The sequence below is a fragment of the Pecten maximus genome, chromosome 9 (genome assembly GCF_902652985.1).
Source record: "Pecten maximus chromosome 9, xPecMax1.1, whole genome shotgun sequence".
NCBI classification, from domain to species: Eukaryota; Metazoa; Mollusca; class Bivalvia; order Pectinida; family Pectinidae; genus Pecten; species Pecten maximus.
This window is the reverse complement of record NC_047023.1, coordinates 37,631,773-37,648,200: the sequence shown is the minus strand read 5'-3', so window position 1 is coordinate 37,648,200 and position 16,428 is coordinate 37,631,773. Positions and strand designations below refer to the sequence as shown.

Sequence of the window (16,428 nt, the reverse complement as noted above, 5' to 3'; positions counted from 1 at the left end):
GTTAGATATATATCAGTTTGATATGGTATTACTTATCTGGAGATCAAACGATTGGAATCTTCAAATGAAATTTAGGATATGATTAGTTGGAACAGTAACATAAAGCCGTGTTGTCGTTGACCTGTCGTTCGTTGTGGTATGTTTAGCTTTAGACATTACATTTGCCATGTATTTTGCTGTATACGCTTATCAAGCCACCTCTGTCAAAACCAAACTACTCACAGCTAATATAGAGACAAAAATCAATTTTGCGCTTTAATTATTTTAATATATCACATATCAATAGCATTACAAATAATGGATTTTGTCGAATGGATGAGCATGTATAGTCTTAAAGATTCATCGTCCGTGTTACAAGCATGCTGGTCTTCTAGTACGCTACTCGTTCTGAAAATACAAAAGACGCAAATCAATTGTTAGAAAGAGAGAACAAAGGATGTGTAGCAATAACCATTGCTACTATTATAATGCTATCTACAACAAATAATAACAATACTAAAATATTTATATATTTATAATTATTAAATAAGCATGTTATACCACTTTTGTACTATGATTTGTCGTTGTGAGATAAGATTTCCGTAATACTATCAAAATATGTAGATATATAAATTAAATCAAATGATAAATATGTGCATTGTATAGTGGAATATGGGGATGAAAATATACATATGAGCGAATCGTGTCCACTTTGCTGCTCCTATAACGAGATCTGCGTAATCAATGTTATAAATGAGGTTATTGTTATGCACGTGCTAAAATTGCCACTCTATGCCTTTTTGGATTTCACAAGCAAGCCGGCTTCAGAGCTGACAATATCGTTTCCGAACGTTGAAAGGCACAGTTATTAACAGGCACGAGCTTGAAAAATATTTAAAAGATAATTGAATTATGCGGCTATTGCATCACCCAAACCATATTTGGACATTTGTGTGAGCCTATTTTGAGTCGCCTCCTAGGAAGTAGTACTTAAGGCCCTTAGATATGACTGACGAGTCCTAGAAGTGTAAAATAGCTATGTCATGCAGTTTAGCTAATTTTCCGGCTCTACATATATTGTATCTAATTCCCGATTTGTATTAAAAAGTTTTAATAATTGGTGTATGTTTTCCAGAATCTTTATCTCTGCTTTGCTCGTTTATTATATATGAATCTATGAAGATGTGTTAAGATATGTATAAATGAAATCGCGGTAAACTAATGTATTGTAATGACTCGTATGATTACATTTACAACACGACTCGCTTGCTGACATTTATAATACGACAATGCTTATTCTGACCAGACAAATCATACAAGACTCGCTTGCTGACATTTATAATACGACAATGCTTATTCTGACAAGACAAATCATACACGACTCGCTTGCTGACATTTATAACACGGGAAGGATGTTGAAATATGAACGAGATATATACTTACGTCCATACACTGGTCTTCCAGGATATCTGCTTGGGTATCTTGGATACACATCCGGGTTCCTCGGGTATACATCCGGGTAACGTCTATATGCGTCAAATGCTGTAATGTAGCATATTTGGTATGGTAAGGTTTTTTCTTATAACTTCAGATTTCATAGATGGAGTATTTTTTTTTCTATATAAGGCATAACTTTTCAAGCTGCTGCATGGATTTTTAAAGTGTCAATTTGTTGGCAAACAAGCGTTAACAGTATTATGCGGCCAGACACAACCATTTATGTACAGTTACAGGGACATTTTCAATGCAAAATCGATTTTAACATTACTTTACGAAACAATAAGAAGCCATAATAGCCAGTATAATTCAAACAGATGTACAGGACAAAGATATTATCCTTATTGTTATCGTCAAGGTCACGGCAAATATGGAAAACTATCTAAATCATAATACTGTACAAATATTGATTCGTTAATTGATTTGTTTTGAGATAACTTACTGCTTGTGGAGTAGTCTCCGGTTGAACGTCTGTAACCTGGAGGAAAATATCAGCTATTGTTATTTACTTGGCACGATACGTTGTCAATCAAATATAATTAAGTATGTGATAAAATGGGCATTGTAAAATGTTATTCAGTTTTAATGAATGTCATCTGTTTAAAATGTTTCTGAATATCATATTTCCAATTTGTAATAATGGTAAAACCAACTCACGTCTCCCGGAGTGTTGGTCATGTGTAGGGTACATCACTGTATCACGGTGTCCTAAAACCCTCGACAGTCCAGATCCGACATAGGCATTCCCAACCTGTCCTACTCCGAGGAAACCATTCCTTACATATCCTGGATGTACAGATCTAGATCCAACAAAGCCATTTCTGACCACTCCAGAGTATCCAGTGACCAAATGACCATTCCTGACTGACCCGTGGGGGAACAGGCTCCAATCATCGTCCTGTGTGCGGTAACTGGTGGCAAAGGTCGCACCGACACAAAGCGTGACAATAACTGCTAGTGTTAGACCGTTCATTGTCCTGAGCGAGAAAAACGCACAATGTTTACATAATGACAATTTGTTTAAACATGTCTTGGGGTTCGCCGAGGTGATTACCTATAATTGCATTGAATAAAAGTGGCATAAGATTTTTCAGAAGTCAACATTTTAGGACCCAATTATATCATTATTCCTTAACTTAATGGAATTCCTTATCTTAAAATGTTCTATAGGAAAGCTATGCGAAAGTTCTTTATTTTTCTTAGACCCAATAATATTTGCCTATCGAATATTCTAAGTGTATTATTGTTCGTAGAGCAAAACAGATTCCATATCATTCCGGATAAATATAATTTATCTAAATATTGGCATGCTGGTTTTCATGCAATGATATTTTGAAGAGAAATTTCAAAATGAGTGGGTTTTCCTGGACATTTAAATGATAATGTGCAGATCAAAGGTATTTACCTTTCATATTTTGATAAGTACAAATGCCCCGATAGCAGATGCACTTCCTACTTGTCACAAAAACGCATAAAATGACATCCATGGTACAGAAATATAGAAACAATTGAAAAAAATAACAGCGACCTTAATTGATAGCAGAGAGATACTTCACAATTATAAGAGGCGAATCGGGATTGGAATTCTTTGTGCGAGATTAATCATTATCAAAGGACGAAATAGCCGTACGATGCAATTTGATTCATTTTGGCCCAACTTTATCTCAAATTGTTTTGATATGTACATGTACTTATGTCTTGTGTGATTTCGTACAACCATAATAATTGCATACATACCTTGTTTGTTGTTAGTTTACTGACTGGAAACAAGTTGGCCAGGATGTGTGAAGTAATCACTGGAGGTCTACTTAATATAGTAACCCAAACAAGGAAGAGGAAAAGAAATCTACATTGGAATATATAATTAATCATCGTCTTAACTACTCCTTACGTCGCCGCAGTCAATCCGTGGTGTACCACCTATTGTATAATAATACAGGTACTGTGTTTTACCTGTCTGACCCTACGTATATCAGATGACCTTTATTAATTAAAATGTATGACGCTGTAGAATAGGGCCTCTGACTAAAATTATAACTGAGATGGTACAACCACGCCGACAATGTTAATTGTAATTAAGTTATTCACAAATGAATTCAAATTCGTTATGGTGCCGGATAAACCATTTTCGTTTACTTCTTTTATATAGCATTAATCAAGATGCATTTAATATTTAATTTGAAAAAAGTGAATTCACAGCAACGTCATTCTCTACGATAAAAATAAAATCCATTCAGTCTAAATGCCAATAACCTGTGGAGGTCATTGTATGTTACCATTGGTATAATACTATCAATTAATGACTTATTTTTTTAAATGTTATATAATTTAATCCATGAACATGAACAATAAAAACAAAAACAATAACATACAAATGGCATTTGATTCTAACTTAAAAACTAGCTTCAGAGCTTCAGTAGCTGATGTGGAGAAATTAATAAAAACATGTATTAAAAGGACGACATTTTCTAACGTTTCGATTCTTGAGGTCCTTAAGTAATTTAGGGTGTTTAAGTAAAGTATTTAATACTTTTGAGATGTAAACGTATCATTTTATGAATGAAGATCGCTAACATCACACGATTCATCAATTTGATGACAGGCGTTGGTGTTAGATGTGGTGACATGCGTAACAACACTACCATTAATATTCAGACGTGTGTATCCTTCATTAGAATAATATACCTTCGAAAAATACATATATGAATTCATTACGAGATATATAATTAGATCAGCCATATTCTGTGACGTCATAAAGTAGCAAGGAGTTACGTACCACAAACTAATAACTCATTCCTTCCCTTTGTTGAAGATTTAAAAACGTAGATTGGGTACAGTTCAATTCTTAGTCATCTTTACATTTCCTGAAATTAAAATGTATATAAAGTCGTGGATTCTTGCTTGGTTATCACAATCCAAGTCCAGCCGGAGACTCACTGAACTAACCTACTGTCAGCCAGTAACCAAGGTATGTACTTTGTACGAGGTCAAATTTGCAGTGTTAAGTAATGAACAGTTCACAGAGCTTGTATAATGGTATATTATAGAGCATTTTTCCTCAGACGAATATCTAGTAAAAATAAAATAGGGAATCTTACACACGCATTTAAAAGATAACTCTTTACAAAGGAGGTAAATATTACTTACCGTACCTGCTATGTTTCTAATCAGATAAAAATGTGCATGCTCTAAAATATAATTCTCCTTCTTGACAAATGACAACAATTACAATGAAGAAAACGTTCTTTTGAAATCAAGTTTTGAACATTATGAAATGTATTGAATTATGGGGCTATTATATGCCTCCCCACCTAGATTTTGACATTTCTTCGGCCTAATTTGATTTCCCTCAGTATGCCCACTTCAGCCCCTAGCACCACTGACTAGTCATAGAAGGATAAAACAACTCTATGATGCAGTTTGATTAAGTTTTGACTCTACTGTATCTAATCCTCAGTTGGTATTGAAAGGTTCCAGATCTTGGTTGTCTTTTATATAAATCTTAGGTAATATCAACAGAAATTCAAACAAATTTAGATTTTTCGTATCAACATGCAAGCATTGTGTTTTTTCTTGTTCAGGACAATGCACGGTCTAACCCTAGCAATTAATGTGATGGTTTGTGTCGGGGTGACTATTGCCTCCACTTACCAGCCCACCTACCCATCACAGGACGATGATGGGAACATTTACCCTATGGGATCAGTAGATGATGGACAAGTTTCAGGATACATGGGGCCCATGATGGATGATCAGACGCCAATAGGATTCCCAAGTCAAGTAGCCCCCGTATTCCCAGGAATGGTCAGAAATAGTCAAGTCGCTCCGGTATACCCAGGACTTGTCAGGAAAAGTCAGATAGCCATCAAATACCCAGGAATAGTCAGGAAAGGCTTCGTGGCAACAGTATTACCTAGATACGTAAAGAATGGTTACCCCAGTGTGAGACCAGTCGTGAACCCCTTCGTTAGACAAGGACAAGTTGGAAATACCTTCGTCAGGACAGGACTATCCCGGGTGGTGAGACATCAGGGTGCCGCATTGCACCCCACACTCCATCAGAAAGTGGCATACCCAGTTACAGGAAGACGTAAGTACCTTTAATCACTATGTAGGTACAAGATATACTTTGGATATTCAATAATTAGATATGACGTATGCAGATGCTGGCTATCATAACTTCAAGGATTCCACAAACGTTTAAGAAAATAGTATCGATGTCTCAATGATGCAATTGACATTATTTCATAGATAATACAGTATGTTGTTGTCTTTAAGACAAAAAGATGCATGCTACCCCGTGTTTTACAAATAAATAACATATATTGTACCACAAGTATACATGTATATCTTAAAAAGACCACGTCAACATTGTTTTTTTTTCAATATGTCTTCTTTAAAATAAAGTCCTTGTGTTATTCCTGTATATTAAAATTTTGATTCGGTTTTTTGGACAATGTAATTGATTGACGACGCATTTGAAAGTTACTGAAATAAATGTATTTATCTTGTTCATTGATATATTAACCCTACCTTTGATAGTAAATCTTTATCAACCTTCATTATTAGTGTTAGAGAAGCCTTAGTAATTTTAACATGTAAAGGAAAACATGATATGGATCTCCAAGAAAGGCCATGTTCAAATAATTAAAGCCAGCAAATGTTCTGCTATGAACATGCATATTTTGATAGAATTTCAAGACACACACACACCATAAAATAATTAATAAAAGCAATATTCCAGAAAGAGTGTTTTTTTTAGTTGTGACTATTCTACTTGATTTGCTATGCTTATTATTCTGACACGGTGTTTTGAATTTCTAATCATTACATACCACTTTGTTATAGGTTACAAGAGGTCAACAGGAACCTACAGGCAAGACAGTGAGTATTAATTATATATATACATGTATATATATAGTCAATTATAAGAATATTATATAAACGTCAAGTAAATGATTAATACTATAAATAACTGATATTTCTGACTTATAAGTTGCACTAAATGATGCGCTCTTATAGTATTACGCAATGGTCGGATTCAGATACTCCAGGTATGTCGTTCTAACCAATAACTGTAGCGTGTCAGTCATGTGCTAATAAAGTCAAGATGAATTGAATGATAACAAGCTTATCAAACAGGCTGTAAGTTTTTACATTGGTGTTTACCAGTCGTCTCTGGATCCATCACGGACAACAATATTTTATCAATAAAATTTTATCGCAATCAAAAAATCATCGTGCTAATGATAATCCTTCTCTGAACAACATCCCAGTTTCTTCTCTGTACACTACAGTATACTATGCCCCGTAAATCAGGATTGCCAGAACAGATGTCTATAGAATAAATGTAACTATTTTTCGTACTGAGATGACCGGGATGTTTTATTTCCTGTAGGGTATGACAGTATAAACCGTTTCCCAGGAGTATATACCCGTTATACTCGTTTCCCCAGGAGATACCCTAGTTACCCTTCATACCCATCTGCGGGAGGTAAGTACTTACTATAACGGCAATACACTCTATATCTATAATTTCTTTAATTGATGGGTGGCAGTTTATCTGCAGAACTATCAAATCATTTCTAGAATGTAACATGACAGATTTTATTTTTCTATTGATAGCGAGATATATTATTTGTCAGCAATTTTCTCAGGTATAGATTTTTCCTGGAATCATTGATCGCAAGTAACGTCATTAAACCACAATGCTGTCTAAAACATACTTTTTCTAAAACGTATAACAATACATTTTCATAATTCCTTATTAACAAAATTTGTAGAACGTAGAACTTTTCATAAAAAACTATAACTGTATATATTTATTCGCTGCAGGTTATTGATGTCTGTGATTGACAACATTGGATGAAGTAAGAAGATTGAATCATCAGAAGGCTACGGATTTCAGTAAATGAAACTGAAATTCGACAACCTGGCGCATCAGCCAGTCTTCAATCAACATCTGAACTTTCAAAACAAATCCGTACCATATATTACATGTGTATGTCTCGTGATACCTTTGTGATCTCATTTAATTTGTGAAATTCGTGTAAATAATTTTGCATAATAAAATATTTTCCCACAAAACTACTTATGAATGAACTCTTATAATTTTTGATGTGTTGTTTTACCCATCGAAATTGTCAATGCGATAAACAAACCTGTTATTGTATTGCCTAATCTTACTAAGCACAACATAAAAACATGTTTCATGATAATGGTAAATATTGATACCACACTCAAACCACTTGGTTACATGTAGCAGCAGACATAGTAATGTTCTGCTTTAAAGTTTTTCGACGCTTCTCTATCGTAATCCAACATTTTTTAAATTTTTGTTTTTGACACATCCGGGAGTGTTATCCCTGTGTAATCTTACTAGTTATTGTTGTCATGGAAGAAGAAAAAAGTCCAGAATTTAAAATAAAATCCAAAAGTATATTTCGTATATGGTAATGCCATTCTGATTTTTAAAGTCTCATTTTAAACATATTCAAATATGACACTTCTATAGATTATGTAATAGTATCACTTAACAACTACAATATCGTATCAGGTTGGTGCAGTATTGCGAATTAGTACACCTCAATGAATCATATATATGTTCCATGTTAAAGGTCTGTGTCATGCACGTATGGATAGTTATAGACAGCCTTTGAAGACGACGCTTTCCGTTCAGGACCATCTGGTCTCCTTATCATTTCGCACTTGTTCCAGAGTCCTCGCTTTGCTTATAGTAACTTGTCACGGATGTAACTTCAACTATTCAACGCTGATGATATCCAATAATATTTTATTCAATATTTTAAAACAGTTATAACAATATCACAGAAAGGGGAAATAGATATCAGTATCACTTTTTGATTCATAATATCATATAATATTATTTGGGATATCCAGGCACATATCAAATTACTAGATGGGTGACACCTGAAGGATGTCACAGAAAGAATGAAGCGTAGTAAGGGGCGATAGCTCTGTTTTACCACTTTTCATCAAAAATCGCTCAATATCTAAATTTCAACCAATGAGAAGACTGTGTTAAAGGTTGGGCAGCGGGGCCGAGTGGTTAAGGTGTCCCAACATTTTATCACTAGCTGTCCATCTCAGGGATGCGAGTTCGAAACCGACGTGGGGCAGTTACCTAGTACTGACCGTAGGTCAGTGGTTTTCCTCCTGGTACTCCAGCTTTTATCCACCACCAAAACCAACACGTCCTTACAAATATTGTAAATGACCCTGGCTTTTAATAGGACGTTAAACAAAAATAAGTAAAACTGTCTTGTTGCCAAGGAAATGAAACCCATAAAGTTGAATTTGCTGTTCCATAATACCCCTATTTCATTGAAATCAGACAATATCTAAATTTGGACCAATCAGAGGCCAGGAAATGGCGACCATTTTGGTAAAATGTAAAAATGAGTTGATCAGAGGGACCGGTGTCCCATGATGTACCTACATATCAAATTTCTTCAAAATTGGACAATATCTTATTTTGGACCAATCAGAGGCTGGGAAATGGCAGTCATTCTGTTTTTAAAAAAAAAAGGTTAAAGTGAGGTTACAAGAGTAACCGGTGTCCCATGATGTACCTATATACTGTACCAAATTTCATTGCAATCAGACAATATCTAAATTTGGACAAATTTCCTCGAAAAAGATAGAATGAACTCTTTCAGTATCAAATTACTACTTTAAAACATAATCATCTCATTTCAAACGATGTAAGCAAACATAATCTTATTCAACTGTATATCATAACAGGATTATTTTACATGACTGTTAAAGAGAATGAAATGAATTACTAAAGTGAACGCTTACACAGTTCAAGCATACTTAGACAATAAGATAATATCATAAAACATAAGATACAAACAACAAAAAACAACCAATGGAACCAAAGTCGTAATTTAAGTGAGGGGAAATATCAACATATACTTACACCTAAACAAAAGGAAAAGTTCAAAGAGAATAAAACAAGGCGTTCTGGAATAACGGTGCACGTGTTTTCTGCTTAACCGGCAAAAATGTAAATCTAGGTCAAATCCAGGTATTTTCAAAATGGCAATAAGGTTAGTACAACCATAATACTGACAATAAGACAGAACAAGTAATCCGTAGTATCGATATAACCGGGTTAGAACAACCGTAATACGAAAATAAGACCAGTAAACCGTAGTATCGATATAACCGGGTTAGTATAACCGTAATACGAAAATAAGACAAGTAAACCGTTACATCGATATAACCGGGTTAGTATAACCGTAATACGAAAATAAGACAAGTAAACCGTAGTATCGATATAACCGGGTAAGTACAACCGTAATACGAAAATAAGACCAGTAAACCGTATTATCGATATAACCGGGTTAGTATAACCGTAATACGAAAATAAGACAAGTAAACCGTAGTATCGATATAACCGGGTTAGTATAACCGTAATACGAAAATAAGACAAGTAAACCGTTACATCGATATAACCGGGTTAGTATAACCGTAATACGAAAATTAGACAAGTAAACCGTAGTATCGATATAACCGGGTTAGTATAACCGTAATACGAAAATAAGACCAGTAAACCGTAGTATCGATATAACCGGGTAAGTACAACCGTAATACGAAAATAAGACCAGTAAACCGTAGTATCGATATAACCGGGTTAGTACAACCGTAATACGAAAATAAGACAAGTAAACCGTAGTATCGATATAACCGGGTTAGTATAACCGTAATACGAAAATAAGACAAGTAAACCGTTACATCGATATAACCGGGTTAGTATAACCGTAATACGAAAGTAAGACAAGTAAACCGTAGTATCGATATAACCGGGTTAGTATAACCGTAATACGAAAATAAGACCAGTAAACCGTAGTATCGATATAACCGGGTAAGTACAACCGTAATACGAAAATAAGACAAGTAAACCGTAGTATCGATATAACCGGGTAAGTACAACCGTAATACGAAAATAAGACCAGTAAACCGTAGTATCGATATAATCGGGTTAGAACAACCGTAATACGAAAATAAGTGATCCGTAAAATCGATATAAGGAAAACAATATAACATATTTACAAAACAGTTTGTGCGCAGAATGCTGTTTTCCGATTCGTCATTTTCTTTCTTTTAACCCTTCTACACGTTTTGTTCCGTGTTAAGATGGTTGACAACGGTTCATGCAACTGTTGGTATTCCTGTTAGGATGTTGCACACGTTTTTCTTAGAATGTAAGCTTTATAATGCAGGACGAACCACTCTTTTTCAAAACTCTAGGTCGTTAGATATATATATAGTGAATCTAGATATATTTTTATTTGGAAAAGAAAATCTCTCAGTAAACATTCATACAGAAGTTGTCAGACACGTGCAATACACGTGCATTTTTTTTTATCAAATCCAGCAACAGGTTTTAAGTAAAATGTATTGATTATATTATGACTTGTATGCCTTGTTAAATGCTATTATGTGAATATCAATATATGAACCGTATTAGAAAAAAAGGCGTTGATAATTTGAAAGAAAAAACTTGTGCCTAATCCTCAGCTCAGCTTTGGGGCAATAACTATGTTTAAATCAAATCAAGATTAAAGATAATAATAAATTCAAACTCCGCCCACTTGATAATAATTGTTCATTTGTGTATCATGATTGTAAAGAAGAAAATCAGAAAAGGGGATTTTTTTTAAACATATACATACAAATGTATACTTCGGACAGTTTTACATCACTAGACATAACTGGGTCTACTTATATATGCGTCTGACTTCGACTACAGAATGTAAACAAACTACCTGTCACGTTTGCTCGTAGGCGGCACCCGTAATTCCACAAACACGTAATATTGTATGTTATTCACCAATAGTCATGCTCCCGTCTAACAATTGTCATTAGATATATGCTCCTCATCTTTCCTCCTCTGATATGTGCGTCACTTCCGTTATATCATCACTGACTATTCATCAATCGGCGTTTAGCAATGAACGGATATCCGCCGGACTGCTGGATGTTTAACAAGACTGAAAGTGGCACCAATCAGATGTCTGTGATGTTACGTACGTCACAAAGGGATATTTGGATGTAGTGATTTGTTAAAAAATAATCCATAATCAGATTTATTGAATTGATACATATATACTCACATTAATTCAGTTTTAATTTGAATTTTTCTTTCAAACCAACATATGTAAAATCTGTCCTTTGATATAATCACTATCGTTAAGCAAATTTCGGAGGAATATAGTTGAATGCGGGAGGGATGTTATCTGGTCCGGAGTTTATAGATGGCGCTACATCATTCCGTACATTTAGGGTTGTCGGTACTCCTGCCGTCCTTGCCGGAGGCACAACGTAATTATGGGTAAGTGGTGGCAGTCTGGTTGTGGGAGCTGGAAAATTGAAGAAATTGAAAGGAAAATGAAAAAAAAAACGAAAAAAAACATGAAATAAATAATGATATATATAAACATGTAACATATTAGATAGAAGGAAAATATGCAAATTAATCATGGAAACGCTGAAAAATGCAAAATATCGGGAAACTGGGAAAAAGAATTTAGATAAAAGAAAACACAGAAAATATAAAATGAATTCTGAAATATGAAAGCGTTCCCTAAGCTTGATATTATTGTATTGATAGGAAGTAAGGTAGATACAATGTCATCGCTGATTTTGATACCTGTATCATTTCCTAGCTGTCGACTTACCGCCACTATAAGGTTGATATGGTTGATAACCGTTTGTGCCGACACGACCGGAAGTCACTGGATATGGTTGATAACCGTTTCTTCCGACTCCACCGGAAGTCACTGGATATGGTTGATAACCGTTTCTTCCGACTCCACTGGAATTCACTGGATATGGTTTGATAACTGCGCCTTTCTGTGGCCGTTTAGACTGCTTGATCAGACACACAACTATCGTCACAATTATAACGAGGACTATCAACCCAACCACACAACCAATGATGATACCAACGTCGTCACCGCTGAGAGGAAACAAAAAGGTAAAACATACTTTCATTACACTAATCAGTTATATAGACATTGGACGTTTATTGTGTATTATCAGTTATACAAACACTGGAAGTTTATTGTGTAGTATCAGTTATATAGACATTGGAAGTGTATTGTGTAGTATCAGTTATATAGACACTGGACGTTTTTTGTTTATTATCAGTTATTTAGACATTGGACGTTTATTTTTTATTATCAGTTATATAGACATTGGAATTTTATTCTGTATTATCAGTTATATAGACATTGGACGTTTATTGTTTATTATCAGTTATATAGACATTGGACGTTTATTGTGTATTATCAGTTATATAGACATTGGAAGTTTATTGTGTAGTATCAGTTATATAGACATTGGAAGTTTATTGTTTATTATCAGTTATATAGACATTGGAAGTTTATTGTGTATTATCAGTTATATAGACATTGGAAGTTTATTGTGTATTATCAGTTATACAGACATTGGAAGTTTATTGTGTATTATCAGTTATATAGACACTGGAAGTTTATTGTTTATTATCAGTTATATAGATATTGGAAGTTTATTGCGTAGTATCAGTTATATAGATATTGGAAGTTTATTGTGTAGTATCAGTTATATAGATATTGGAAGTTTATCGTGTATTATCAGTTATATAGATATTGGAAGTTGATTTGTATTATCAGTTATATAGACATTGGAAGTTTATTGTGTATTATCAGTTATATAGACATTGGAAGTTTATTGTGTATTATCAGTTATATAGACATTGGAAGTTTATTGTGTATTATCAGTTATATAGACACTGGACGTTTATTGTGTATTATCAGTTATATAGACACTGGAAGTTTATTGTGTATTATCAGTATATAGATATTGGAAGTTTATTGTGTATTATCAGTTAAACAGACATTGGACGTTTATTGTGTATTATCAGTTATACAGACATTGGAAGTTTATTTGTATTATCAGTTATACAGACATTGGAAGTTTATTGTGTATTTATATGACATGGTTCGTCAGCTTCATGTTGATTGATTTACGTTTGCTAATCACCCATATCTAAATAAGCTTTTAACGCTTATCTATCTACAATGAGCAAAAAAAAAATCATAACTTAACAACGCCCTGCCTAATACTTTTAAAGTAATGGAGAATAACTATTTTCAATTATATGTTTCACTATTCAATTGTAAGGTTGTTAAGCTAACATGGTAGTCCCTCTTTGTCGATTTTACTGTAACTCTATGGACAACTATTATACGTACAATATCGGAAAATTCATATAAGTGACCTATTGTAAGAATAAGTGTTTTTATACATTTTTTAATTCAAGATAAAAAAGTTTATTTACGCTTACAGAATATGTAAAAGCCTCAAACCTTTACAACTTTGAATGGTATGCGTGTGATGTGTAATACTAACCTTACTGGACAAAGAGAGACAAAGAGAGACAAAGAGAGACGGGCTTTAAATAAATATCGGTAACAATTATCAGTCCTAGTTAAATCTATACAGCATATGTAGATTTTCTCCGTAGGTAAATACTGAATAAACGAATTCCGATATGAGACACTTGGTCGATATATCACACAATTTGCATCAGATCACAAGGTTCAGTCGTGCGGAACCATCTTATTGGATACTACATGTATATATAACCGTGCCTATCCAAATTACTGATCCTCAGTTGTGCATTTGTATTTAAATCACTGTACCTGTCATCTCCACAACATTCCCTGTTTCTCTCAGTTCCACAGCAGACCTCGAAGTCCTCACAATAAATAGTCACTGTCGCCATAACGCCAGAGTTGTCGTTTGTCTCATAACAGGTGGTCGCGTGGCTCACTTAGAACAATAAAACCAATCAGGCTCAGTGTTAATTATTTCCGTAAAGATTTCGACGTAATTTAATTGTCTATTACATGAACATATCTGGGGAAACTCATACTGGATCATCTAAGAATTAAAACTAGTTCTTGTCGAATTCATGGGGATAATATACATGGGTTTGTCTCTAGAAAATATTGGAATACATAACAAACGTCCATTATTTATATTGAGGTATGTATCCTTATTATTGAATCATCAAATGTTAGTGACAGTTTATATTCACTTTAATATCTAACTGTTCTATAATAAATGCTGGCAATGTAATACATGTACTATCGGTATGAATTTCAATACACCATTAGGCAATACTATATGGTATTAATTCTGACGAATATTAAAATGATAACATATATACATATACCCACAAACCGATACCGTATTGATTAAACACAAATATAATAACAGGTATTTTCATTGGAATCGCTACATTGAACACAATAAGAATTATCTTACCTTGAAGGAATAATAAGCCTACCATTACAACGGACACGTAAGGTATCATCATGGCGATGTGTTTCGTCAACACCATTATCGATATACTAATGGTATACTGTCGAAATATAAAGATCGGTGGCTGTTATGTTGGATAATCACGGCCACGGTTCCACAAAGGTGCACCTAGTAAAGGCGGACTACGTCTCACTCCACTGAGCAATTGAAAAACACAAAACGCAAATATCAATTTGCCGTTAGCTCGCCGATAGGACGTAGTGGCGGTAGGCATTTAATCATATAACATATAAATGAACAAATATCAATGACAAGCACCCAAGCTCCTACAATGAAACATTATGATGATTAATACTACCATTTGAACTTGTACTATACAGTACCTATACTGCACAATATTCATGCGAAAGCTCACCATACAATAATGTGAGGTTAACCGATCACTGAAACCAACTCGCACACCCGGAAACCTGTATCCAATGGCTAGGACTAAACCCCGCGAGCCCGATCTCTCCCGGCTGACAGACCGGACCACTGCCAAAAACCTTGCAAAAATAAATTACCCCTAAGAATCGTAAATGGTATCGAGATAAATCAATAAGCAAACTTTCGGTACATGTACACACCAAAAATATCCGCGAAAAGAAAACAATTTTTTTTTTTTTTTACAAAACAAAATTTAATAATATAGTAGTACCGCGCGTCCTGCTGGGCGACTAGAAAATGACACGTCAGTGCCCTACGCGGCTATCGCCGGCCTCTAACCACGTGACCATACCTGTACGACCGCTCGCGCGGTAAATGCAATAGTGCCGCACGAGACAAATTATTCCCGCTTCTACTGCGAACCGCGGGAATGTTTGAGTCTAACTCCACTGAGCAATTGAATAACACAAAACGCAATTATCAATTTGCCGTTAGCTCGCCGATAGGACGTAGAAAATTACAAAGAAGGAGGAAGATCAGAAAAAAAATATAATTACAACCTAGATTTTAAACAAAAACCCAATGCACGAAAAAAAAACGTACATGTGCAAAAAAAAAAAAAAAAACGCGAAGAAAACATAAAATTATTACCTCGATGACGCGTATCGCTCACCACATACGGACAATGAATTGATAAAAGAACGTACATTCTGTAAGTTAACCAGGTCACGAACCCCCCCCCAAAAAAAAACAACAACAAAAAAACCAAAACAAACCTAAAGCCCTAACTTCTTTGTTACAAACAACCTGCTTCTCAACCTACCTACTGGAGATACAGGTAATTTGACCTTACCAACTGACCTTTCGACGCATTCACCCATAACGCCGACATGCGACTTACCAGTATCTGACAATGACATTGTGACATTTACAACATTATCAGAAATGACCAAGCGAACGTGGTTAAGAAACAAAAATGTACTTAACTTATTTCCGTTCAATGCTCGCGCTGCGCCGGACACTCCTGGACACTCCAGACGCCAATGACCCGGCTTCCCACATCGGTGACATAAGCCGGGGCGCTGAGACCTCCAACTCGCCCGGTCGTCCGGGTTGGATAACGTCGTCGTATTGCCCATGAGCGTGTTCCCGGCCAAACGGCGAGGATATGGAGAAAATTTGCCCCTC

At 34.9% G+C, this 16,428-nt stretch overlaps 3 protein-coding genes across 4 annotated transcripts; 1 reads left to right on the top strand and 2 right to left on the bottom strand.

Moving 5' to 3' along the window:
- Positions 1 to 242: 242 nt before the first annotated feature.
- On the bottom strand, positions 243 to 3,340 carry LOC117334463. Of its 2 annotated transcripts, XM_033894105.1 has the most exons (5): positions 3,214 to 3,340; positions 2,134 to 2,453; positions 1,919 to 1,954; positions 1,423 to 1,521; positions 243 to 387 (listed from the first exon to the last, which is right to left on the bottom strand). In XM_033894105.1, the coding sequence occupies exons 2-5, from the start codon at positions 2,447 to 2,449 to the stop codon at positions 371 to 373; spliced, it is 468 nt and encodes a 155-aa protein (XP_033749996.1). In that variant the 5' UTR covers positions 2,450 to 2,453; positions 3,214 to 3,340; the 3' UTR covers positions 243 to 370. The 2 variants fall into 2 exon arrangements, with proteins under 2 accessions (XP_033749996.1, XP_033749995.1); XM_033894104.1 differs by lacking the exon at positions 243 to 387 and having other exon boundaries at positions 1,361 to 1,521.
- Positions 3,341 to 4,319: 979 nt separating this feature from the next.
- Positions 4,320 to 7,566, top strand: LOC117334462. The gene is made up of 5 exons (XM_033894103.1): positions 4,320 to 4,444; positions 5,058 to 5,566; positions 6,325 to 6,360; positions 6,875 to 6,970; positions 7,312 to 7,566. Exons 2-5 carry the CDS (start codon positions 5,062 to 5,064, stop codon positions 7,317 to 7,319), a joined length of 645 nt encoding a protein of 214 aa, XP_033749994.1. The 5' UTR covers positions 4,320 to 4,444; positions 5,058 to 5,061; the 3' UTR covers positions 7,320 to 7,566.
- A 2,354-nt stretch (positions 7,567 to 9,920) lies between these two features.
- Positions 9,921 to 15,466, bottom strand: LOC117334461. The gene is made up of 4 exons (XM_033894102.1): positions 14,818 to 15,466; positions 14,190 to 14,319; positions 12,183 to 12,463; positions 9,921 to 11,864 (listed from the first exon to the last, which is right to left on the bottom strand). The coding sequence occupies exons 1-4, from the start codon at positions 14,891 to 14,893 to the stop codon at positions 11,695 to 11,697; spliced, it is 657 nt and encodes a 218-aa protein (XP_033749993.1). The 5' UTR covers positions 14,894 to 15,466; the 3' UTR covers positions 9,921 to 11,694.
- Positions 15,467 to 16,428: the final 962 nt, after the last annotated feature.